Source organism: Dermacentor albipictus, chromosome 10 (genome assembly GCF_038994185.2).
Source record: "Dermacentor albipictus isolate Rhodes 1998 colony chromosome 10, USDA_Dalb.pri_finalv2, whole genome shotgun sequence".
Lineage (NCBI taxonomy): Eukaryota > Metazoa > Arthropoda > Arachnida > Ixodida > Ixodidae > Dermacentor > Dermacentor albipictus.
Genome location: NC_091830.1, coordinates 62230716 through 62251144, shown reverse-complemented (window position 1 = coordinate 62251144; position 20429 = coordinate 62230716). Strand labels below are relative to the sequence as shown.

The 20429-nt window shown below is 48.1% G+C and overlaps 1 protein-coding gene across 17 annotated transcripts in view; it reads right to left on the bottom strand.

Moving 5' to 3' along the window:
* Positions 1-20429, bottom strand: part of LOC135917624 (CUGBP Elav-like family member 2) — a 562919-nt gene that overhangs the window by 47446 nt on the left and 495044 nt on the right. For all 17 annotated transcript variants that reach the window (XM_065451194.2, XM_065451193.2, XM_070528146.1 and 14 more), the window contains one exon: positions 6517-6574. In XM_065451194.2, the coding sequence (XP_065307266.1) occupies positions 6517-6574 (58 nt within the window). The remainder of the gene's footprint in view (positions 1-6516; positions 6575-20429) is intronic.

The following is a 20429-nucleotide window of genomic DNA, read 5'->3' as shown; positions in this document are numbered from 1 at the left end:
CACGACAACTTCTGGGCGGCCCAAACCAAACAAGCGCATTCCTTCTCTGAAGCGCTGTAGGCTTCCTCTCTTACATTTAGTTTACGGCTGGCGTAGAGGATAGGATGCTCCTCGTTATCGTCGCCGACTTGACTAAGTACCACGCCCATACCTCTGTCGCTTGCGTCGCATTGAACTATGAATTCCTTTGTGTAGTCTGGCGCGCGAAGCACAGGGCGAGAAACCAATAGCGTTTTCAAACTTTGAAAAGCGTTCTCTTTGTCCTTATCCCAGTGTACGTTACTCGGTGCTCCCTTTCGGAGGGCGTCTGTTAATGGACTTGCCAATTGTGAGTAATTCGGAATGTACCGTTGATAGTACCCCACAAGTCCCAAAAATGAACGAACGTCCGTTTTCGTGCGCGGCTGAGAAAAATCTCCAATCGTAGCTATTTTCAGCTCAGCCGGCCGTCTCATGCCCTGACCAACAACATGGCCCAGATAAGTAACCTGCGAACAACCAAACCTACACTTTTCCGCTTTCATCGTTAAGCCGGCTTCCCTCAACCGTGAGAACACCTGTTTGAGGTGCGATACGTGTTGTTCCCAGCTGTCCGAAAAAATGGCCACATCATCAAGATAAGGTAAGGCGAACTCCTGCAAGTCCTTTAGGACAATATCCATTAACTTAGAGAAGCTAAACGGCGCGTTCTTCAGCCCGAAGCTGAGTGCGAGAGGGCGAAAAGTGCCTACAGGCGAGATGAATGCGGCATAGCGGCTGGCACTTTCGGAAAGGGGAACTTGCCAGTACCCCCGCACGAGATCTATAGTTGAAATGTATTTAGCAGCGCTAACTCTTTCAATTCGTTCCTCAATGTTGGGTATCGGGTACAGCTGATCCCTAGTGATCGCATTTAACTTCCTGTAGTCAACACACGGACGAGGGTCCTTGTTAGGGGTTTCTACGAGTATTAGCGGTGACGTGTAGTCACTCTCAGCGGGCTCAATAACTCCCAACTCTAGCATGCGCTGTATCTCTGCCTCCATAATCTCTCTCTGTCTTGGAGACACCCTGTAAGGTTTTGATCTTACTGGTTCGGCAGAGGTCAGCTCAATTTCATGCGTTATCAGTTCGGTTCTACCCGGCCGATCGCTGAATCTGTCGAGATATTCCCCTAACACCCCTTTTAGCTCATCTAGCTGCTCGGGTCTTAGAGCATGCGAGCTTACCGAGTGTTCTACTACTTCTTCTAGGCCGATTTCAGAGTTGGAGGTTGCCCTATCCTCCTTAAACTTGGTACCGATGCCATCCGGCTCTTTGACAGTATAGTTAACGACTCCGCTCCGCTCTACATACGGCTTCATCAAATTACAGTGATATATCCTCACTTCCTTCCTGCGACCGGGCATTCTCAAAGCATAGTTAGTTTCTGAAAGTTTGTGCAACACTTTAACGGGCCCGTCCCAGTGAACTTCAAGCTTGTTCTTTCTTGAAGGTTTGAGGATCATTACCTGGTCTCCGGCGTTAAACGTACGAAGCCTCGCATTCCTGTCGTAATAGAATTTGGCGTTCTTTTGAGCTAGTGCCATGTTCTTTCCGACTAGTTCTTGGGTTGCGCTTAGCCGTTCCAGTAAATTTAGCACGTATTCAACCACGGTTGGACTCTCCCCTCTTTCCTCCCACATCTCTCTTAACATTCTCAGTGGAGAACGGAGTGTCCTCCCATACACTAGTTCTGCTGGAGAGAACCCTGTCGCTTCATGTGGAACCGTTCGCAAAGCAAACAAAGTTGCCGGCAGACAGTTCTCCCAGTCCTCCTTGTGCTCGTAACAGAGCGCACGCAAAACTCGCTTAAGCACCGAATGCCACCTCTCTACACTGTTTGACTGAGGGTGATAGACAGAACTGTGTATTAACTTTACCCCGCACTTTTGCAAGAATGTGGAAGTCAGTGCGCTCGTGAATACTGACCCTTGATCTGCCTGAATTTCGGCTGGAAACCCAACTCGTGCAAACACTGTCAAAAGCGCGTCTACTACTTCAGTGGAGCTGAGCTCTTTCAAAGGGATTGCTTCTGGAAACTTGGTAGCCGGACAAAGCATGGTAAACAAGTACCTGTAGCCTGATTTTGTTTTTGGAAGAGGCCCTACCGTGTCTATTACAAGCCGTCTGAAAGGCTCTGTTATTAAGGGCACTACCTTCAGTGGAGCTTTCCAAGTCTCTCCTGGTTTACCAGAACGCTGGCAGGCGTCGCATGATCTTACAAAGTTTTCTACATCTTTGAAACAGCCAGGCCAGTAGTATTCCATAAGCAATCTTTCCTTTGATTTGTTTATGCCTAGGTGGCCGGACCACCCATTTCCATGACAAAGACTCAAAAGGTCCTCCCTATACTTAGTAGGTATGACTAACTGATCTAAAATCCTACGCTTTCGATCTCTGTAATGCCGATACAACAATCCTCCTTTCTCATGTATCGTTACGTTGCGCCTAGCAATGCCTTCTTTAGCTGTGTCCCGTAATTTAGCTAAGCTCTCATCATTCTTTTGCTCAGCTGCCAGTGACTCTCTATCCACGCGTAAGAGTTGATCAAAGTTCTTTGAGGCCGGTGATAATAACGACCCTGTCTCGCTTGGGAGCGCGTCTGCATGCTCTTCCTGCAGGCTAGAACTCTGACACTCTAGTGCTACGCTCTCATTGAGCTGGTCAACTGGCAGGCTCTCCTCAACTGTTCTTTTGTCCGTCGGGCCTAGCTCGGATTCGGGTATTGAAGCTATCCCCTTTTCTGCTTCAGCTGGAGGAGCTTGAGCATTTTCAGCCGAAAGCGCCGCGATCTTACGAGCTTGGCCTCTGGTCAATGCCTGTACTATGCCCTCTCCCAGTTTGAGCCCTCTGTCACGCAGTAACTGATTCGAACGATTCGAAAAGATGTAGGGATACTGCAGTGACAAAAATTTGGAAACTGCAGCCTCAGTCTCTAGCTCCCCGAATGGTCCACTGATTTTGACTTTGGCCATGGGCAGACACACGCTGTGTTCTTCTACAACCTGTTTTATCCATGCTACTTCTCCGGTGAAGTCCTCTACCATCACGTAAGACGGATGGACAATGTCCAGCGTGGCGGCACTGTCTCTTAGCACTCGGCATGGTTTTCCATTAACTTGCAGGTCGTGGAGATATGGACTTAAAAGTTCCATATTCTCATCCTTTTCCTCCACGTAGGAAAAAACTACGCTTGGCTTCTCGCAGTTTACAGCTATATGTCCCAGTTTGTGGCATTTGTAACAGCGAATTGGTCTGACAGATTCGAATTTTCTTTTCTGTTCTTTTTGTGCGGTTTCTCCGTTAACTTTCTCCTCGCTCTTTTCTGCGGGCTTTTCCGCCATGTCTACAGGCTCGGATCGTCTAGCTTGCGCACCCTTTTTGAACGGAAATGGCTTCCGCGGTCCATTTCGACCGTCCCAGTTTCCCTCCTCGGCGTTCAACTTTCTACGGGTTGCGTACTCTTCGGCTAATTCAGCCGCCCTTTCCACAGTGTTTACATTACCTCTATCTTGCACCCACAGTTTCACAGCTTGGGGAATGGTTTTGTAAAACTGCTCTAGACACATGCATTCAATGATCATGTCTCTGCTGTCGTACGCTTCCGCGCTTTTAAGCCACTCGACTAGGTTGGCCTTTAAGCTATATGCAAACTCCGGATAGCCCTCGCTATCTTTCTTGCCTGTGCTCCTAAACCTTTGCCGAAAAGCTTCGGCTGAAAGGCGGTATTTCTTCAGGAGACTAGCCTTAACTTTCGCATAATCATATGCATCCTGCACACTCAATCTGGCGATTACTTCCGCCGCCTCACACGGCAACATAGACAGCAACCGCTGTGGCCATGTACTCGGACCGAAGTTCATCTTTTCGCAAGTCCTTTCAAAATTGCTTAGGAACAAGCCTATGTCGGTCCCGACCTCATATGGCTTTAATAGCCTGTCCATGCGGTACGATTCTGCCTCACTTGATCGACCCAGAGCTCCTTCACTTCCTTGAGACAACTCCAAACGTCTGTTTTCAAGTTCAAGTTGCATTTTTGTTAACTCGCGATCTTTATCGCGTTCCTCTCTCTCTCGTTTTTCTCTGTCTCGTTCTTCTCTTTCTTTTTCCCGTTTCTCTCTCTTTTTGAGAAGTTCCAATCCCATTTCAATATCTTGCTCACTGGCCTGATTGGAAATTAGCTCCAATAATTCCGATTTGAGCATTTCCTTGCGTACATCTAGGCCCAGTTCCTCACCAACAATCAACAACTCGTCTCTCAGCAGTGTCCTTAACTCCATGACTGCTGCTTTACTGCCTTGATTCTGCTCTCTAAATCTAGCTAGGAAAACACAACCTAGCTAACACACAACAATCTAGCTTCCCTACTGTTCTAAACAGAACAACCACAAAATGAAGCCTAGAGAGTCAAAGCAAAAACCAAGCACTCACCACAGATACAGCACCATGTCGCAAAGTCCATCTCACCGCTGTCAGCCAGTTGTCAGGATTGGGGGCTCAATCCCTTCGTCCGTGGTCCTTTGCCAAGATTGGAGTACGGCATGAATTCGAAGGTAGCTGGCCCATGCCGTCGTCCAACTTATTTACGCTGAGATCGTTGATGAAGTGAAGAACTGCTTCTCATCGAGAACGAGGAAAAAGGGGTTTATTTACAGAAAATTAACTCAGTCTAACATGACTGTTTGAGAAAAATAGTATTAGTCCAACAGGACTGCATGAGAGAAGTGAACCAGTCTAACATGACTGCTCAAGAGAAGTGCGTCCAACAATCGCACAACCACAGTTTTTATACACTCGATCCGCTGGTCCTACGACGCGGCGGCTGTTCGTTTACACACCACCAACTCGCAGCTGCTCTGAAGACCAGTTTTCAGACACAAAGGCACACACATTCCGAAGCCCAAGCGACGGCGTTGAAGGTGGTGCCGTTCCGGAAAATCGACGCCGCTCGAGGGACGCTCGTTGTTTTGCAACATGCTGAACCGTGAGAGCGCAAAAATAAGACGTTCCCGCGGTAGCTTCTTCAGGCGTGTCAGATCAGCGCCGCGTTGAGGAACTCTGGAATCATTGTCCACACACCAAACTCGTCTTGTCACAATGTCGAAGCGGGCTGGAGGAAGGCGGCGGATTCCAGCGCAAAGGTCGCTTCTTTGAACGCCTCGCAGCTGCAGCGGCGGAGAGCGGGAGGTGCGCGTCTTGCACCCCTTGTCGTAATCGGGTGGCAAGGTGACAATCTTGTTGTGCAACCCGCCGTTCTTTACAGAGCGCACACGCACCGCGCAAACTGCTTTAGCCGTAATCTGCCGCGTGTGCACAGAGTGGGCGTGCCGAGACGCCGCGGCATTATGTAAGCTGTCTTGACGCGCGTTTAGTGTTGGAGGTTGCGTAATCTCGAGTTCCGGTAACCCGTTGGAGCGAGAGACATGTTAGAGTGTACTAGACAGACGAAGCATTCGCTCCTCGGTGCCGGCGCTCTTTTCGCAATAGCACCGTCCCAGTGAAAGGGGGGGGGGAGGCGACGCTATCAGCCGCAGGGGCGGAGTGCACGCGAAAGCGTAGCTGGCTTCGCTTAATTCGTACCGCCGATGTGAAGACATCGTCGGCGTGGAATCGTCGCCGATTCCCAAATTTATCAAAATGCATTGTTTTCTCATTCAAACTTGCCTTTCTTTCGATTGCCCGATAATTCAGAAAATTCTGCGGACCCTTTCCGTGTAAGAAATATCGATCGGCGACTGTACCTATGTGCATGAAAGGTCGAATTTCAATATAACGAAATTTCGATATAACGAAGCAAAGTGCCGATTTTACAGACTTCGTTACATCGAGGTTTAACTGTATTCTGTGATGCTCTGAATTATACCGGTAAATTGTGAATAGAATTCTTGCAAGACCAAGGTAAAAAAAGCGCAACTACTCCACATACACTGCCGTCCAACATGTTACGTTTGCCAACTTCAGACACTCTATTAGATGCAGTTTACAGAATTGCAATAGTTCTTCATGATGCGAAGTAACACAGTGAATTGCAATGCTGTAACTCTCTTGAAATTTGTTGAGTTTACAAAATTAAATCCTTAGATCCTTAAAGGCCTTAAATCAGAAACGTGCTTCCAAAGATTCGTAGAATTTTATCTCGCTCTCTAATGCAACAAGAAGCTTTATTGCCAGCAGGTGCCCAGTGACAGCATGTCTGCATTTTACAAGTGGCACAACATATACACCACATTACAGTGCTTTTTCCAACAAAAGTTAGTTGGCAATCCGCGCTAGTGCTACGATGTTTGCTTTCTGCCATCGTCCAATTGCACTGCTTGAATATGTATGTCTGTAACACGATTGAACCAACTTGCCCAACCAATTAAAGCCGTTGCTTCCTGTGCCACTAGAAGGAAACATCACTTGCGATTCTTTTCATAACACCTGCATTCATAATATGTAATTACATGTAATAATATGTAACGCTAGAAAAAGAGGGTGGAGTGTTTCACTCACCACTGCTCAGCTGTGGAAGGTTGGCAAAGCCTGGAAACGCGCCTGCCTGGGCAGCTTGCTGCAAAGGACAAGAGCATTGAATAAATAAAGAAGGAAACTTCAAGCTGCGAAAAGAAAGAGAGAGAGAGCAAGAAGTATCCATCAACGTACACACGGAGAACTGTGAAGCTTTCAACAACTACACATCATAGACTATGACCAGCTGTAACTGTACAGGATGCTGATCATTATGGCGACTAAACTTTACATATCACGCAATGATTTATTTACGGATATGAAGTGATGACGTACTCAATGCATATCTATAAAAAACGCAAAAAAAATGTCATCAGTCGAAGAACTCGATAAGCATGGCAAAATTATTTATCTTGCCCTGTGATGACTATTGTTGATACACTCGTTGTTAATTGCGAAATCTCCTTGATCCGCCTTCAAGCTTTTCCTGGGTAGGGGATAAAAAAACCCTGCTTTTGCTTTCCTCACACCACCTAGCTGCTGGTTTACAAGTGCGCTGTGGCTTGACCCACAACGGGTGAGCAACGAGGTGGCATAGAGTGCCACCTCGTGTAAAAATTTGCTGTAAAAATGGTTTCGTATAAGAACAGGAGTGAGCCGCCATGGCTACTCCTTATACCACAGATGCCAACACAAAGATATGTGGTTCAAGGTGGACGTTGGGGCTATTTACGGGACCAGAAAAAAAAAAAACAAAAAACATCAGCACTCAGCGTTACCAGGTAGTCTGGCACCCGAGTATCAACTTTCATTTCATCTTCCTGGGGCACTGAGTAAAATATAGACTCGTGTAAGGCCCGCACTCATTTTTCACAATTCGACGAGGTGCGGTCCTTACACGGGACCGAATCTTTTCGTCAAAATGGCATCGGCCAAGCCGGATCCCCGGGTGGACCATTGTATCAAAGGTCAACGCGCAATTCTCGGCAACCTGACCAGCCAACAAGCACAACATGCTTAGGCAGGTCAGAATTTAGGTATTTGTATGCTGCATTGACAAATAAACTTTGAAACTTTTGAAACTTTGAACTGGTAGGGGCATGCAGAAGTGCACAGCCCACGAAAGTTCGCCGACGCGCGCGCGCAGATTGGAGGCACCGAATGCGACTGCTTCTCCGATGGATTTTTTTTCCTGCACATTTTGGGCTGCCAAGCTGGTGGAATTGCAGCCCTTACATGAGTCCTACACGGCGTGTTAGCAGAAAGCTCTAGGTGAAAGGTGCATGATGTGAATTCCCCGAGTTTTCCAGGTTTTCTCCGAGTGCCCTTGCAAAATTCCCTAAGTGACACAGAACATTCGTTTTATGTCAAGACGGGCTGACACCATGTCACTGTCACTCTAGTAAGCACATTAAAAAATTTAAAAATAAACGACGTAACGCAGATTAAATAGCAAGGGGTAGTGTTTATATATTCAACAAGGAGACAGAAGGGAGGGGTTAGTAATATGCACAGCAAGCAAAATATATTCGAAAAAATGGTAAAATCTATTGCTAATCGACTCGAACATTCTTTCTATACGAATAAAAAGGAGATGCGTACAGAAGCAAATATTTTCACATACGAGCTATTTCTATCAACTGATAGCAAGCTCAGTGGCATGAGGCCCGAACTTTGTCACAAGTGAGATTCTCTCTCAACAGCTGATAAGTCAACCTCAACTGTCCTGACAGGCTCTCAGCCCGCGCACAACGCCTCAGCGTTGCGTCTCACCGCTTTAAAAAGTTTATTTTGGATTGGATGGGGGACACCTGCATTTCGGCGTAAGCCAAAGCTTTGTTTTTTGAGCTCAAGCTCCTTTAAAGAAGCGGCGGCACCCTTCCTATCCCAGTCATACATCAGGAGGAGGAGGAAAAACTTTATTTGCTCTAATTGATTAGAAATTAGCGGTGGCAGATGTGGTCGGCCGTCTTCACGGTCTTATTCCCCATCTGCGCAGGGTCGACGCCCCTATTCCAGGGCACCACTGAGTGTGGCTACTCGGTGAGCGTGCCTTACTGGTCCATGCTGGACTTTCGGGCATCAATGCGTAGGTGCTTTCTGTTCTCGTCCTCATTCTACCGCGCGTTCGCCCGATGGACCATTTGAAGAATCGTCTTGGGAAGTTGTACAATCAACGTCCGATTTTTCAGCCTCTCGGCCGCGAAAACGTCCGAAATGTCGGACAGTTCGAAAAAATGAATGCGTGTCTTTTACTGCCCTTAAGGTCTCAAATCACCACAGGAACGTCCGAAAAAGCTCTTAAGGCCTACCAGTACACTCATTAGGCACATCGGTGCTCGTACTGTGACAGGAGATCGCAGGTGCACGCACGCATAATTAAGGAATACATACTGTCTCGCGTGACAATTTCCCGTTCCCACGCTTGTTATGCTTCACCGCAACATTCGCCTATGCTTGACTACGTAACGTTATTGTATTGAGGCAAAGCTGCCTTTCGAGAACCAGTATTATATATGCAAAGTGCCGTGCTTTCCTAGCCTCGAAGCCAATCGCGAGGACCACAAAGGTGGAGACAGTGCGACATTGCTGGCAGCGGCAAATTCTTTCGATGAGAAACACGGCACAGAACGACAAGAAGTTTAGCAGCGAACGTCGAAGCAGCTAGGCCTAGCGTTGGCGCCCTGGTGGCTACGGCTTCCAGCGGATCTGCATGCGAGAGCACCGGTTCGAGGCGGCGAGACAGTCAAAATGGCGGCGGAGGTGGCTTTGATTAATGCCGTTTCGGACCTGCAGTCGGAAGGTGAAGTGTTCTTGCGTCCGAAATTGCAGACGTTCACATACATTGCCTCTATGGGGTACGTGGTGGTAGCGTGAAGCCGTCCGATGATCGGGAGTCCGGAAAGTCAGTCGTTCGTTGAGCGTACACTGGTAACTCATCCAGCAGACGACAACGCGGCATAGACGATTCGTTACTATTCCTCTCTGTTACTCGAGCAAGCATTACCGCGACCTTCGTTTTCCTTTCAATGAAATTACAGCCGATTTTCCCTGAGAGAATCACAAATTCCCCGAGTTTTCCCTGGGCATTTCCAGACTATTCAAATTCCCTGAGTATTCCCGGTTTTCCCGGTTAGTAGACACCCTAATGGGTCACATCTTAAAAGCAGCGAGGTATGGAAGCTGGCGAAGATCAACTGCTCGTAAATATTTCACGTTAAGTTTTCATAACTTGTGCACCACGCCTGCTTCTTGTTCTTTTTCTCTACGTTTCTGACTAAACGACATGGTATTTTCTGCGCATTCATTACTTTTATAAACTCGCTAACTTCTCCTGTGAAGATCTGTGCGATGCAGCAGCGTGTAATTTTTCCTCCTTTAAACCTCGCTCATTTTCTGCTCGGCAGTAGATGAAACTTATCAACGGCAGGTGCAATAACAAAAGTAAGGAGTGAAAGTGCCTAAAACACTTTCATTTGGAGTCTCAAGAGGCAAAAAAACAACAACAATGAAATGAAAGAAAGAGAGCGAGAGGGAGAGAGAGAGAGTGCGGAAGAAATTGTTAAAGCCTTACACGCAAGCGGACCGAGATGAGGCTTATAAATCTTGCCTAGAGTGTAACCGCACTGCTACGTCAGCACGTAATTACATTACAGAACCGAAAAAACAATTTTCGCCAAAGTGTTTCATGCAAGCCACTGAAAAGAAAGACATTTACAAAGCCCGCTGAGGAGGAAGACGTAATTCACGTAGACGTAAAACAAACACGGCCACTGCAAATATCTGGTGGCAATAAAATCTGCCTTAGCTGCTCTCTTAGGCGTGCGTATTCGTGGAAGCGCTGTCACGCTGTAGCCGAAGAATGGGGAGGGGGAGCGAAAAAAAGAAGAGGAGGACCACAGCCGAGCACCTTTAATCACGTGAAAGGGGCAATTAATCACAATTCTGCGGCTCGGCCCCCCCGCACAATATTTGCGTTTGCTACACGTCGGGCATTTCTCGTCCAAAATACACACGGCCGTTGTTCGGCGCTTCGTGGAAGGCGCGCCGCCAACCAGAAATCGAGTCAAGATTTATCGCCCACCCCGCGGAATTTGACCTGAATCGGTGAGAAAAAAAAAAGAACGAAAGAAAGAAACTTTCAACTACGCTATAAGCCAGGCGATCGGCAAACTCTGGCATCGTTAAAAAAAGGCGACGTTGCCGAAGGGTTGCAAGAAAAGGACAACAAATCAATGATCTCGCGGGAACGGCGATGTTAGGCGCTTAATCTGGGATCCGTCAGGCGCGATCGAACGGGGAGAGCGCTGCTGCGGCTCGAACGCAGCGTTTTTAATTCGGTGCAGTGGCGCGAGCCCGAAAAAGGAAAAAAAATGAAGGAAAGCCAGCTGCGCGAAGAAGTCCGCGCAAGAAAGTAGTTCCGCGTACTCGCGGAAGAAGAATGCCCTTTAGATACGCCTCGGCTGATGGCGGCACATCATTAGACAAGAGAGTTGGACGAGCCTCCCGTACTGTGACGTGTAACGTATGTACTGTCACGAACACGAATTTTGCTCGCGACGGCAGCTGGCGTTTGCAGGAACGAACACGCGGGAATGTTTTGTGGTAAATCGGCGCGCTCAATAAGAGCCCTGTATGAACTCTCGCGGGATGAAACGCGCACTGTAACATTTCGTGCTTTGCAAAAAAGAAAAGGAAACAAAGAAAGCACCGCAATCCGAAAATATAGCTGGCCTGACCCGTCTAAGGCAAACATTAATAATCAGACAGGCGGCACCGGCGGAGGGATACATTGAGTTCTGGCGCCAGAGGAAAAGTGCACGGAACTATAATGTAAAAAAAGAAAAAAAGGAAAGGTTTCCTTCACGCTTAGCTTCAAAACAGGATAACGCGCCTAATCGTGACAAACGACCGGTGAGTCGCGTTAGCCGCTTACGCCGACATACACCGACGGATCTCGGGAGGAGTCTGGGGAGCTGCCGCTTTTTTTTAGAGTTCATATTGTAAGCAGCTTATCACACAACAAGAAACAAATGATCTCCCTTCGCTACGGTGAAGCTACGTAGTAAATAGACAAAAAAAATAGAACAGAAAAATCAAAACATGCGAGTATGTAAAAAAAAAAAACGGCGTAATCTCGAGAAAGAGAAAATTTCGCGAGAGGCGCGCGCAGGTTAACAAAGTTTCAAGCGCACCGCCTTCGCTATAAGTGTTTCTTGCCGGCTACGTTCGTCTCGAGGAAATGATGAAAAATCGGTGGAAACGAAACGGCAGAGGGGTCTCTTCCGTGTTTACTTCCGGCAGTGTGGTCAGAGATAAGGGAGCCCCACACGCGAAGCAGAGCGTGCTGCGGCGGTCTTCGGGTTCCGTCGCTCGGCGGGCCGGTCTTCGTTTCGAATGCGTACGCTGTAAAATAATTTAAGCCCTAAAAGTGAAAAAAGGTGTAAATGTGTCTATAGAGACTTTTAGCGTGTCCGGTATTCTGGCAAGTGAGGGCGGTTTGCCGGTATTGCGGGGGCGTAAACGTGAGCGGCCAGACTGGTGGCGCCAGCTGGTGGTGCAAAGCTCAACCAAACACAGAGCTAATTACTATATTCTGCTTAGCTGCTGGTGTAAATATTCGACAGTGGCGTAATCGTGTTCACAATTACGCCGCTGCCAAAAATTTGCCCCACTAGCGAAGCAGGATATAGTGGGATACTGCAGTTTTAGCTCTGTATTTGTCTGGTTGAACTCTACGCTACCAGGCGGCTGCAGCGATCTAGCTACGCCCCCGCAAATCCGGTAATCCGCCCAAACCGCTCCCGTTTACCGGAATAGCGGACAGGCTAAAAGTCTTTTATAACTCACACCCTTCGGGTGTTAACTATATAACGGACACCCTAAGGGTGTGAGTTATAGACACATTTACACCCTTTGGTGATAACTCACACCTTTAGGGTGTCCGTTATATAGTTAACACCTTAAGGGTGTGAGTTATAGACACATTTACACCCTTTTTCACTTTTTAGGGTGCAAATTATTTAACAGTGTATGCGATCCCTTCGTTTCCGTCCCGAGAGAGAGAACGCGGCGCCGCTGAATGAATAATCGCACAGTCCGGAGCAGATTCGAGGTGCCAGAGAGACATAGTGCAAGAACACATATTCTTGAGCACCGTACGTATACGTTGAACCTGGAGAGTGTTGTGCGATTGCGCTTTTCTTTTTCGTACAGCGCGAGTGCCCTACACGGCCGCGACTGTAAGACTGTACGCGGCGAACTATTTGCTGTTCAAAAGTTAAAATGCGCGCCGTTTACTTCGGTCGATCGTGTAACGTTACCTGAGCTCAGTTCACGGTCGATCACTTCGAATGCTCGAATTTCGGCGAATAAATTACGGCTCCAAAGCCTTTGCAACGCAGTGTTCGGGGCCCCCGAAATCATTCGTTATACAGGGTACTTCGTTATACAGGGGATTTCGTTGTAGAGACATTCGCTGTAGACGAGCTCGACTGTACTACACAACTTGGGGCGTGTGCGACGCAAAATTAAAGGCTATTTGGACAGCAGTACTCGCAGCCTCTTAAGCAAGCTTGTGGAGATGTAAATAATTATCTGCACCGCTCTGAAAGCCTTTCCACCGAAAGCGTATAAAGGCGAAGTAATTCCTTCAGTGTAATACGCGGGAACGCCGCTCTTATCACTGACGCGTACATTCGCGTATGCACTGACGTCATCTCACCACCATGGAGTGTAGGTAGCGTTAAGTTCAATAATGAGTTCACTCGCTATTGTCTCGTCAAAACATACTGGCCGCGGTAATTGAGTTAACTACGTAATGTTCCGAATCCCCGCTTCTAAAAAAAAAAAAAAGAAACGGAAACAGCTGCAGTCGATAAAGCAGCCGGTGCAAGCCATACTTTGTAACGATCCATTTCACTTTACGCTCTTTTTCGCCCACTGACGCTGGCTCTAATGAAAGCGCGTCCCAGCTATCGGGTGGGTATACTCCCCCGCTCGGCGCGAAGCGTATACGATAGGAATACAAAATCAAATGAGGACGTCCCAAAATACGCGTTCCGGGGCCGTACTTAGTAACGACCCATTTCACTATCCATTTCTTTTCGCGATTTGCCCGTAGGCATTCACGCAGCCGCTATCACTTAGAGATCGACCCTAAGGGGCGACGGGCGTCATGAGAATAATGGCAAACGCAACGCAACGTTACGGAATACGGCTCCCAGGGTCGAATCGCATAACTATAGCGATACTTCATTTCAAATTAATTTTGCCTTTAATCACTGGCTCGCGCCATTAGTTGAGTCCCGGCCACTGTGGCCTTGATCGGGCACTCGGCGCAACGGACGATTAAAAAAAGAAAGAAAATGAAACAATCGGATTAAAAAAACGGTAGTTGCTGCTGTACTTTGAAAAAATCCATTGAGGATTCGTTCCTTTTTGCCCTTGGTAATTGACTCGGACGCTGCCGCGCCGCCATATTTGATGCAAATCGGCCTCACGGCGTGACGCAGGATAAGAAATTCAGCCAATAAATAAATAAATTACATATTAAAGATATAGCAAATTGAATGTTACACAGCACGGGCTCTCCGGGCCGTACTTTTCTTGTACCGATTAATTTAATTTTTCATTCGTATAACACTTTGTTGTTCATTCGTGCAAGAACACGCCTCATGCATATCGCAGTATATGGGCCATTCCATTCGGTGGGACGTATAATAGCGCCCCGGACAACTGCAATCCTCACAAAATACGGCCTCTGTTCGCGTAGCGCCTATACGTAACGAGCCAGAGAGAACGAAGAAAGCTGAGTAAAAAAAAAAAAAAGAAGAGAGAAAGAGAGAGAGAAAATGAAAAAGCGCTATGTCACGCGATGCAAGCGAAAAGGCACGAAAAGCCCGGCGTGACGCCATAAAAAAAAGAAAAAAAAAGAAAAGGTGTGCGTTTCGGCGCTAGCTGCTTTCTCTTGGGTGGCCAGTTAGCGGCTGCCCGTGTGGGCTCATTAATTCCGATTGAAAAAGCACTTTCCCGCGAACAAACGTTATGAGGATTTTCTGTTCTGTATATTTTTACCCCCAGAGGAACTGCCCACGTCTAGAGATATCTTTTTTTCCTTTCCGAAAAGAAATAATGATGACGAAAAGACACCCGGCGGCTTTTAATTTTCTCTCTGTGACAAAGGCAAACGGCCCACAGGCAGCACATAAAGCGCGCCATTGTTCTAAGGCGCCGGCACCGCTCGTGGAAACGATATATTGTCACAAATAATCGGCCGAATGAAGAGGACACGCCGAGCCTGAAAAAGCAGCTGGGGAAAAAAAAAAGTCACGTTTGCGCTCTTACTATTTAACTTTGTTTACCGTTTCAAACACCGCCGTTTCGTCCTTTCATCGCGCTTTCTCTAGTCACCAGAACTGCAGACGATTTCTCTTTTATTCCCGCTGATTCGTCTGCATTGTGCGGCCGAAGGATAACGCAATTGGCGTTGCGCAAGAAGAAAACTTACGTTAGAAGACGACAAGAGAAAACGCAAACAAACAAACCGAACAAGAAAAGAAAACAAGAAGAAAACATCGATTAAGCGCATCGCCTAGTCGCGATGCAAAAATATAAAGAGAAAGAAAGAAATTCAAATACTGAGAGAGCCAAGATATGCGGTTCCGCTGAATGCTCGACGCTGTTGTTGTCGCCGTCTGCAATCTTTCTGGCGCTCGTCTGCAGCAAATCACCCTTTGTTTTCGCCGTCTGCTAAACCGCTCGCTTTGCAGACGACAGAAACAAAAAAACAAGAACGAAAGTCGAGTACGTATGCAAGCACACGCGAGAACGAACAAACGCGTATTAAAGAACAGACCACCCGTCGCCCCCACGCTCAGAGCCGGCTTCAAACCCCTCTTCAATACGTTGTTATACTCTCTCGGAAACCCGTTGTCTGCGGGTTCCCTTGGTGTTCGCGGGATTGGAGAGAGAGTGAGAGATGCGCACAGCTCTGTTATATAGGTCCAGTTAGAAAAACGCAAGCCTTCGGCCGGCGGCCGCGGCGACAGGGCGGCGGGGCCTTAATTAAGAGTCGGCGGGTCGCTCTGGTGTTCCGCTGCTAATGAGCAGATAACGGCTGCCACGCTAGCTCGCTGTCCCCTGAAAGACGACGGCCGATGCGTTCCCCGTCCCCCTCTCTCTCTCCCCAATCTAACACCTCCCCTCCCGAGCTTGCGCCATTCGGCATCGTAACGTTAGCGTGCGCGCACGAAAAGGAACGAACGACGAACGCAACCAAGGGACCCACACAATAAGCGCTAGCGCAGGCTCGTCTGTAAGGCACAACGAGCACGTTATTCCAGGCGGAATATCCACCACCACCACCAGGCACCCTCTTCACGTCTCTCCCTCTCTACTCCCTCTCTCCTGTGTATGTCCGCTCTCGTACCAGCCATTCAGAGTCCCATCGCGAAAAAATAAAGGGAAGGGAGAGGGGGAAAGGCTGCAGGAAAAAGGGGCGCCGAGACGAGCGATGAATAGGCCGCGCACCACCACGAAAACTCATTATGAACGTTCCCGCTGCAATCAGGCCGCATATACTGTGAGTGTGTGTGTGTGTGTGTGTGCGTGCGTGCGTGTGTGTATATATATATATATATATATATATATATATATATATATATATATATATATGCGCGTGGTATGCAGTGTTTTCAACGTATGCCTTTCTTTTATTGCCCTCTCTTTCCCAAAGCACGCAGCTCCACATTCGCTTTCTCTCCAACTAACCAAATTTTCCAACGTCGCCTTCATTTTCTCGCCTAAATAAATAAATAAAACAAAGCCCATGCGCCCCTTTATCGGCTAAAGCAACAGGACGTTCTCTTGGGCAGATAAGAGCGCCCAAGAGCAGCGCGGTTCTTTTTTTTTTTTTTTCCCCGTTGCGCAACAGACCGACTGCCCGGGTGCTGCTTCCATTCTGAGAGCCAGACGGCGAACGAGCAACTTCTCAAGTTAGTTGAAAAGTTAGGAACGCGTTTGCCTGCGAGAATTGCAAAACACGACCAATCACGTTCTTGTAGATAAATAATAAATTCGCATAAAGAAAGGATGCCGAGCAGGGCGCGTTGCTTTAGCTCACCGTTCACTTCCACTCACGCGAATGGCGAAACAAGTCCCGGCGCGCCTTCTTTCAGCAGCCCCCTTATTATTATTTTATGGAATGTTGAGAAAAGGCGAAGAAACCGAGCGATATGCGCGCGAGTCATGACGTCACGCGTGATGACCGATAACCCATACCAATGGAAAACCTAAACAACGTTTGGCGCCCATTTGTTTGTTCGTTTTTTTTTCTTTTTCCAAAAGTGATTTTCAGGCAGCCGCTTGCCTTCCTACAAGTGACGTCACAGCCAATTGTGCAGGTTCTCTGTTACCATTGACGAAAGAAATAAACTAGCAGGGAACCTGGCGTCAAGCAGCCCGCCTTCGCAAGGCAGATCTCCGCGAAGCCACCCCTTTCCTCTTTCAGAAGAAATCACTAGAACTAACATCTCTCACATGCAACAAATTTCATTAAAATCGGCCCAGGGGGTTATCTTAGAAAAACGTTCTTGCGTTTTACATGTGTTTGAATAGGCCGCGTCGGGGTTGGGCCCGAGCTTAAGTATTCCTCTTAAGAACATTACTGCAATGCAGAACGAGAAACAGGGAGAGATGAGACACAGATGCAGGGGCCAAAATAGAAGGCGAATGAACACGTGTCTGAGCACTTCGCGAAATCAGCAACATTCCACCTAGATGTAAAGCCCGCGCACGCAACGCTCCTTCAACGTCGTCTAGTTTTCTATAACTACGATATATGTGTGTTTCTAGGAGAGTGTGGCTCATGGGTGATGCCGACTACTCATTGTTACCGTACATATAAGAGTTTTGTAAGCTTGAACAAACCAATGTGCAGAAACCAACGAAGGTGATTGCCAATGTAAGCGAATAGCCTGAACTCTTCCAGAAAGCTATATCTTCGCTTTATTAAAGGAACGATGCGCTTGTAGGTGTACGTTTCTCTCAGAGATGATGCACATCTAGGTAGGGTTCTTTCTTTCCTTCTTGATTGCGTAAATCTGCAGAGAAAAGACAAGCACATCTGGCCACTATTCTCGGACGATCACTTTCGGCGATACCACCGCACTCGCGTGACGTAGTGCTCAGCCACCCAACCAAAGTCATTCGGTTTTGCTCCACCAGCCAATCAGCGCGCGCCTGATTTGCCGAGCCGATAGCCCCCCGAAAGTGATCGTCCCAGAATACGCCCCCTGTCAGCGGTAGTACGGGTGGCTTTACACATCCATCGATTGGTCGTACGCGTTTTGTCTCGATCCCGCAGCGCCATCGCCGGCGTGAAAGGCAACTGCCATCACCCTTTCCCGCAGCCCGCCGTAGGAGGAGAGGAGGACGGCATCGGGAGAGTAGGATTGTCCTCCCCGACCACTCTAGCCCAGAACCAAAACCTTCAGACGCCCAACGCTCCCGCGCGCTATCGCATGCGCCTCAAAGAATTGCGATAGATGCGCCACGAACACTAAGGACAACAAGCCAGGGTCTCCGTATACACTCAAGCCGCCCGCTGGCATTCAATAGGCGTGATAAGCTTGCTGTCGACGGAAAGCGAGGGCAGGAAGAGGCCTTCCAAATTCCTCGTTGCCCGCGATCGCTTTCTCATAGATTTTTAGATTTAGGCGACGCAACTGCCTCGGGTTGCGCTTGCACGCGCAAGCCGTTTGGGTCGCAGCACAGCACGAGCGGACCTTCCTCGCTTCGGCGAGCAAGCCCGCTTCCGCCTCCTTTTATACAAAGCTCCGCAGTGTCGAGTAGCAAACTCCAACGCGGTTCGACAGCTCAAAGGACCCGAAGAGAGCAAAACGAGGATGAGAGCACACGTCGGAACCGAAATCGCCCGAACGCGTCAAACTCCCCCCGTACTTCCCAACCGCGAAATTTCGCTTGATCACCGTATCGCTTCCTCTACCACGTCGCTTCCGACGTTGAAGTGACGCTGACCGCAGAAGAGGTAAGCGCGCGTTCTTAACCAAGCTCGGTGTGCTGTGAAGGGCGCGTACGACGGAGCGGGAGGATTAACGAAGTTCTTCAACGAACACGCGGCACGCTTCACAACAATGGACGGGGGAGATGAGCGGTAAAGATTGCCCGCCTACATATAAGGAGGAGTACGAGCGCCCGCCCGTAAAATTGCGAGAGGCAGCCCCATCCCAGACCCGTCAACGGGCCCTGTAATCTCCTCACCATAATCGAAACGGACTAAGCCGTCAGATTATAGCTCCATGCGTGCCGGTTCCCCGGGACGCTCTAAAGGAAAGCTCCGCCCCCGAGCCCGAGCCACGGGGAAGGATGAAAGCGGTAAAGAAGGACCCCCCACAGAACAAAGCAGGGTCAAGCGATGCATGGATGTCGCAAACAGAGAGGGTGGCCGAAAGACGGTGCAGGAAATAGCTCGGAGAAAGCACGGTTTTATTCAGATATCCAGTGGGTCGCCACTGGACGAATGAATTTCCTCAGAATCTACTTTGAAGCAGGATGGTGGTAGCTGGTGGTACCAGGTTAAGTTTGCTCCCTTTGATCTCGACCCTTAAGAACACGTTGTTTACGCGCGGTAGGAAACCATTGAATATAAAATGTTATTACTGCCCTGATGAGTAATGCTTTCGTTCTCCAGAAGGATGTTATATGATGGGCGAGTTGCCTTCACAATTCTTCTTTCACGTCTTCCGTACTATTTAACGCTAACGGCCTCGAGCAGGGCAACTGCTTCCTCATTTATGTCTGGATGAATACTTAGAGATGCTAATAAAACATATCCGGTTGATGATTAATAGCTTCTAATGGCTGGGGCACCTATGGCCAAATTGCGACGTCGCTATCAATATACGTTGCGAGGGTTTAAAAATTAGCTTGCAAGTATGCTAATAAACGGTGCATTCGATATTGAACTTTGAACATGTGGCAGAGGTAAAGGCGTACACGAACCTAGCTAAAACAGTGCCGCTTACATAAGTTTACGTTCACTCAACGAACAGCTGCTAGGTATGAGTGACGCACATAAATTTGGGTGCTTATGAGTGATGAGATGGCACAAACCCGTCAGCAATGTATAAACACGCTCAATGATTTATTTCCGCCACAGTCTCCCGCGACATATACTCACGAAAAGCCATGCACGGGCGAATTTTCTCCGATGGCTTCGCGCCTTCCCGGACATCCTGACTTGGCTATGGACGGTAGGGTGCAATGCCTTTTGAATCACCTTAATTCAAATAATTTGATATCGTTCCTTGCTGTTCGATACAGTTCCCTGACTGGCTACGTCTCCATCATGGATCTTACACTTGAACTGGCTGAGACAGCGGCTGTGGCTTCAGAGATCACTGCTTTCAGGTTCGGCCTTCCGCAATCGCGACACAATGCTCGATTATAGCAGCAAGCTGCAATGACACTCGCATCTAATATTTATTGGCTTTGCGTGCGCGTGCGGTGACATGTGCAACATTGCTTCGGTTAACTTGCCTCGCTAGACATTGGTGCAAGTGTAATCGTGACAGTCACCAAGGCAATGCTATCAAGAAAGCTATGCACGGAACGAAATCACGGCCCGAGCATTGCGATTATACATGTGATCTAAACTTGAGTTCAGATATCGGCGCACCAGACACCTTGTCAAGACAAGAAGAAAATAACTTCAACGTTAGTCGAAAACGCGACCAAGAGCGCCCATAAAGCTTTCTAAACAAGCATAACGTACGCACGGTATCTGCTAAACCAACAAGTCCTGAAGCAACCGACGTCATCGAAGCTTCGGTATACGTCCCACCGAATATGCAGCCCAGCGATACGCATTCACCACGCCTTCATTTATGGGCTTCGTCTTTATTTCTTGCATTATTAATTTCTTTCAAAGAACGCTA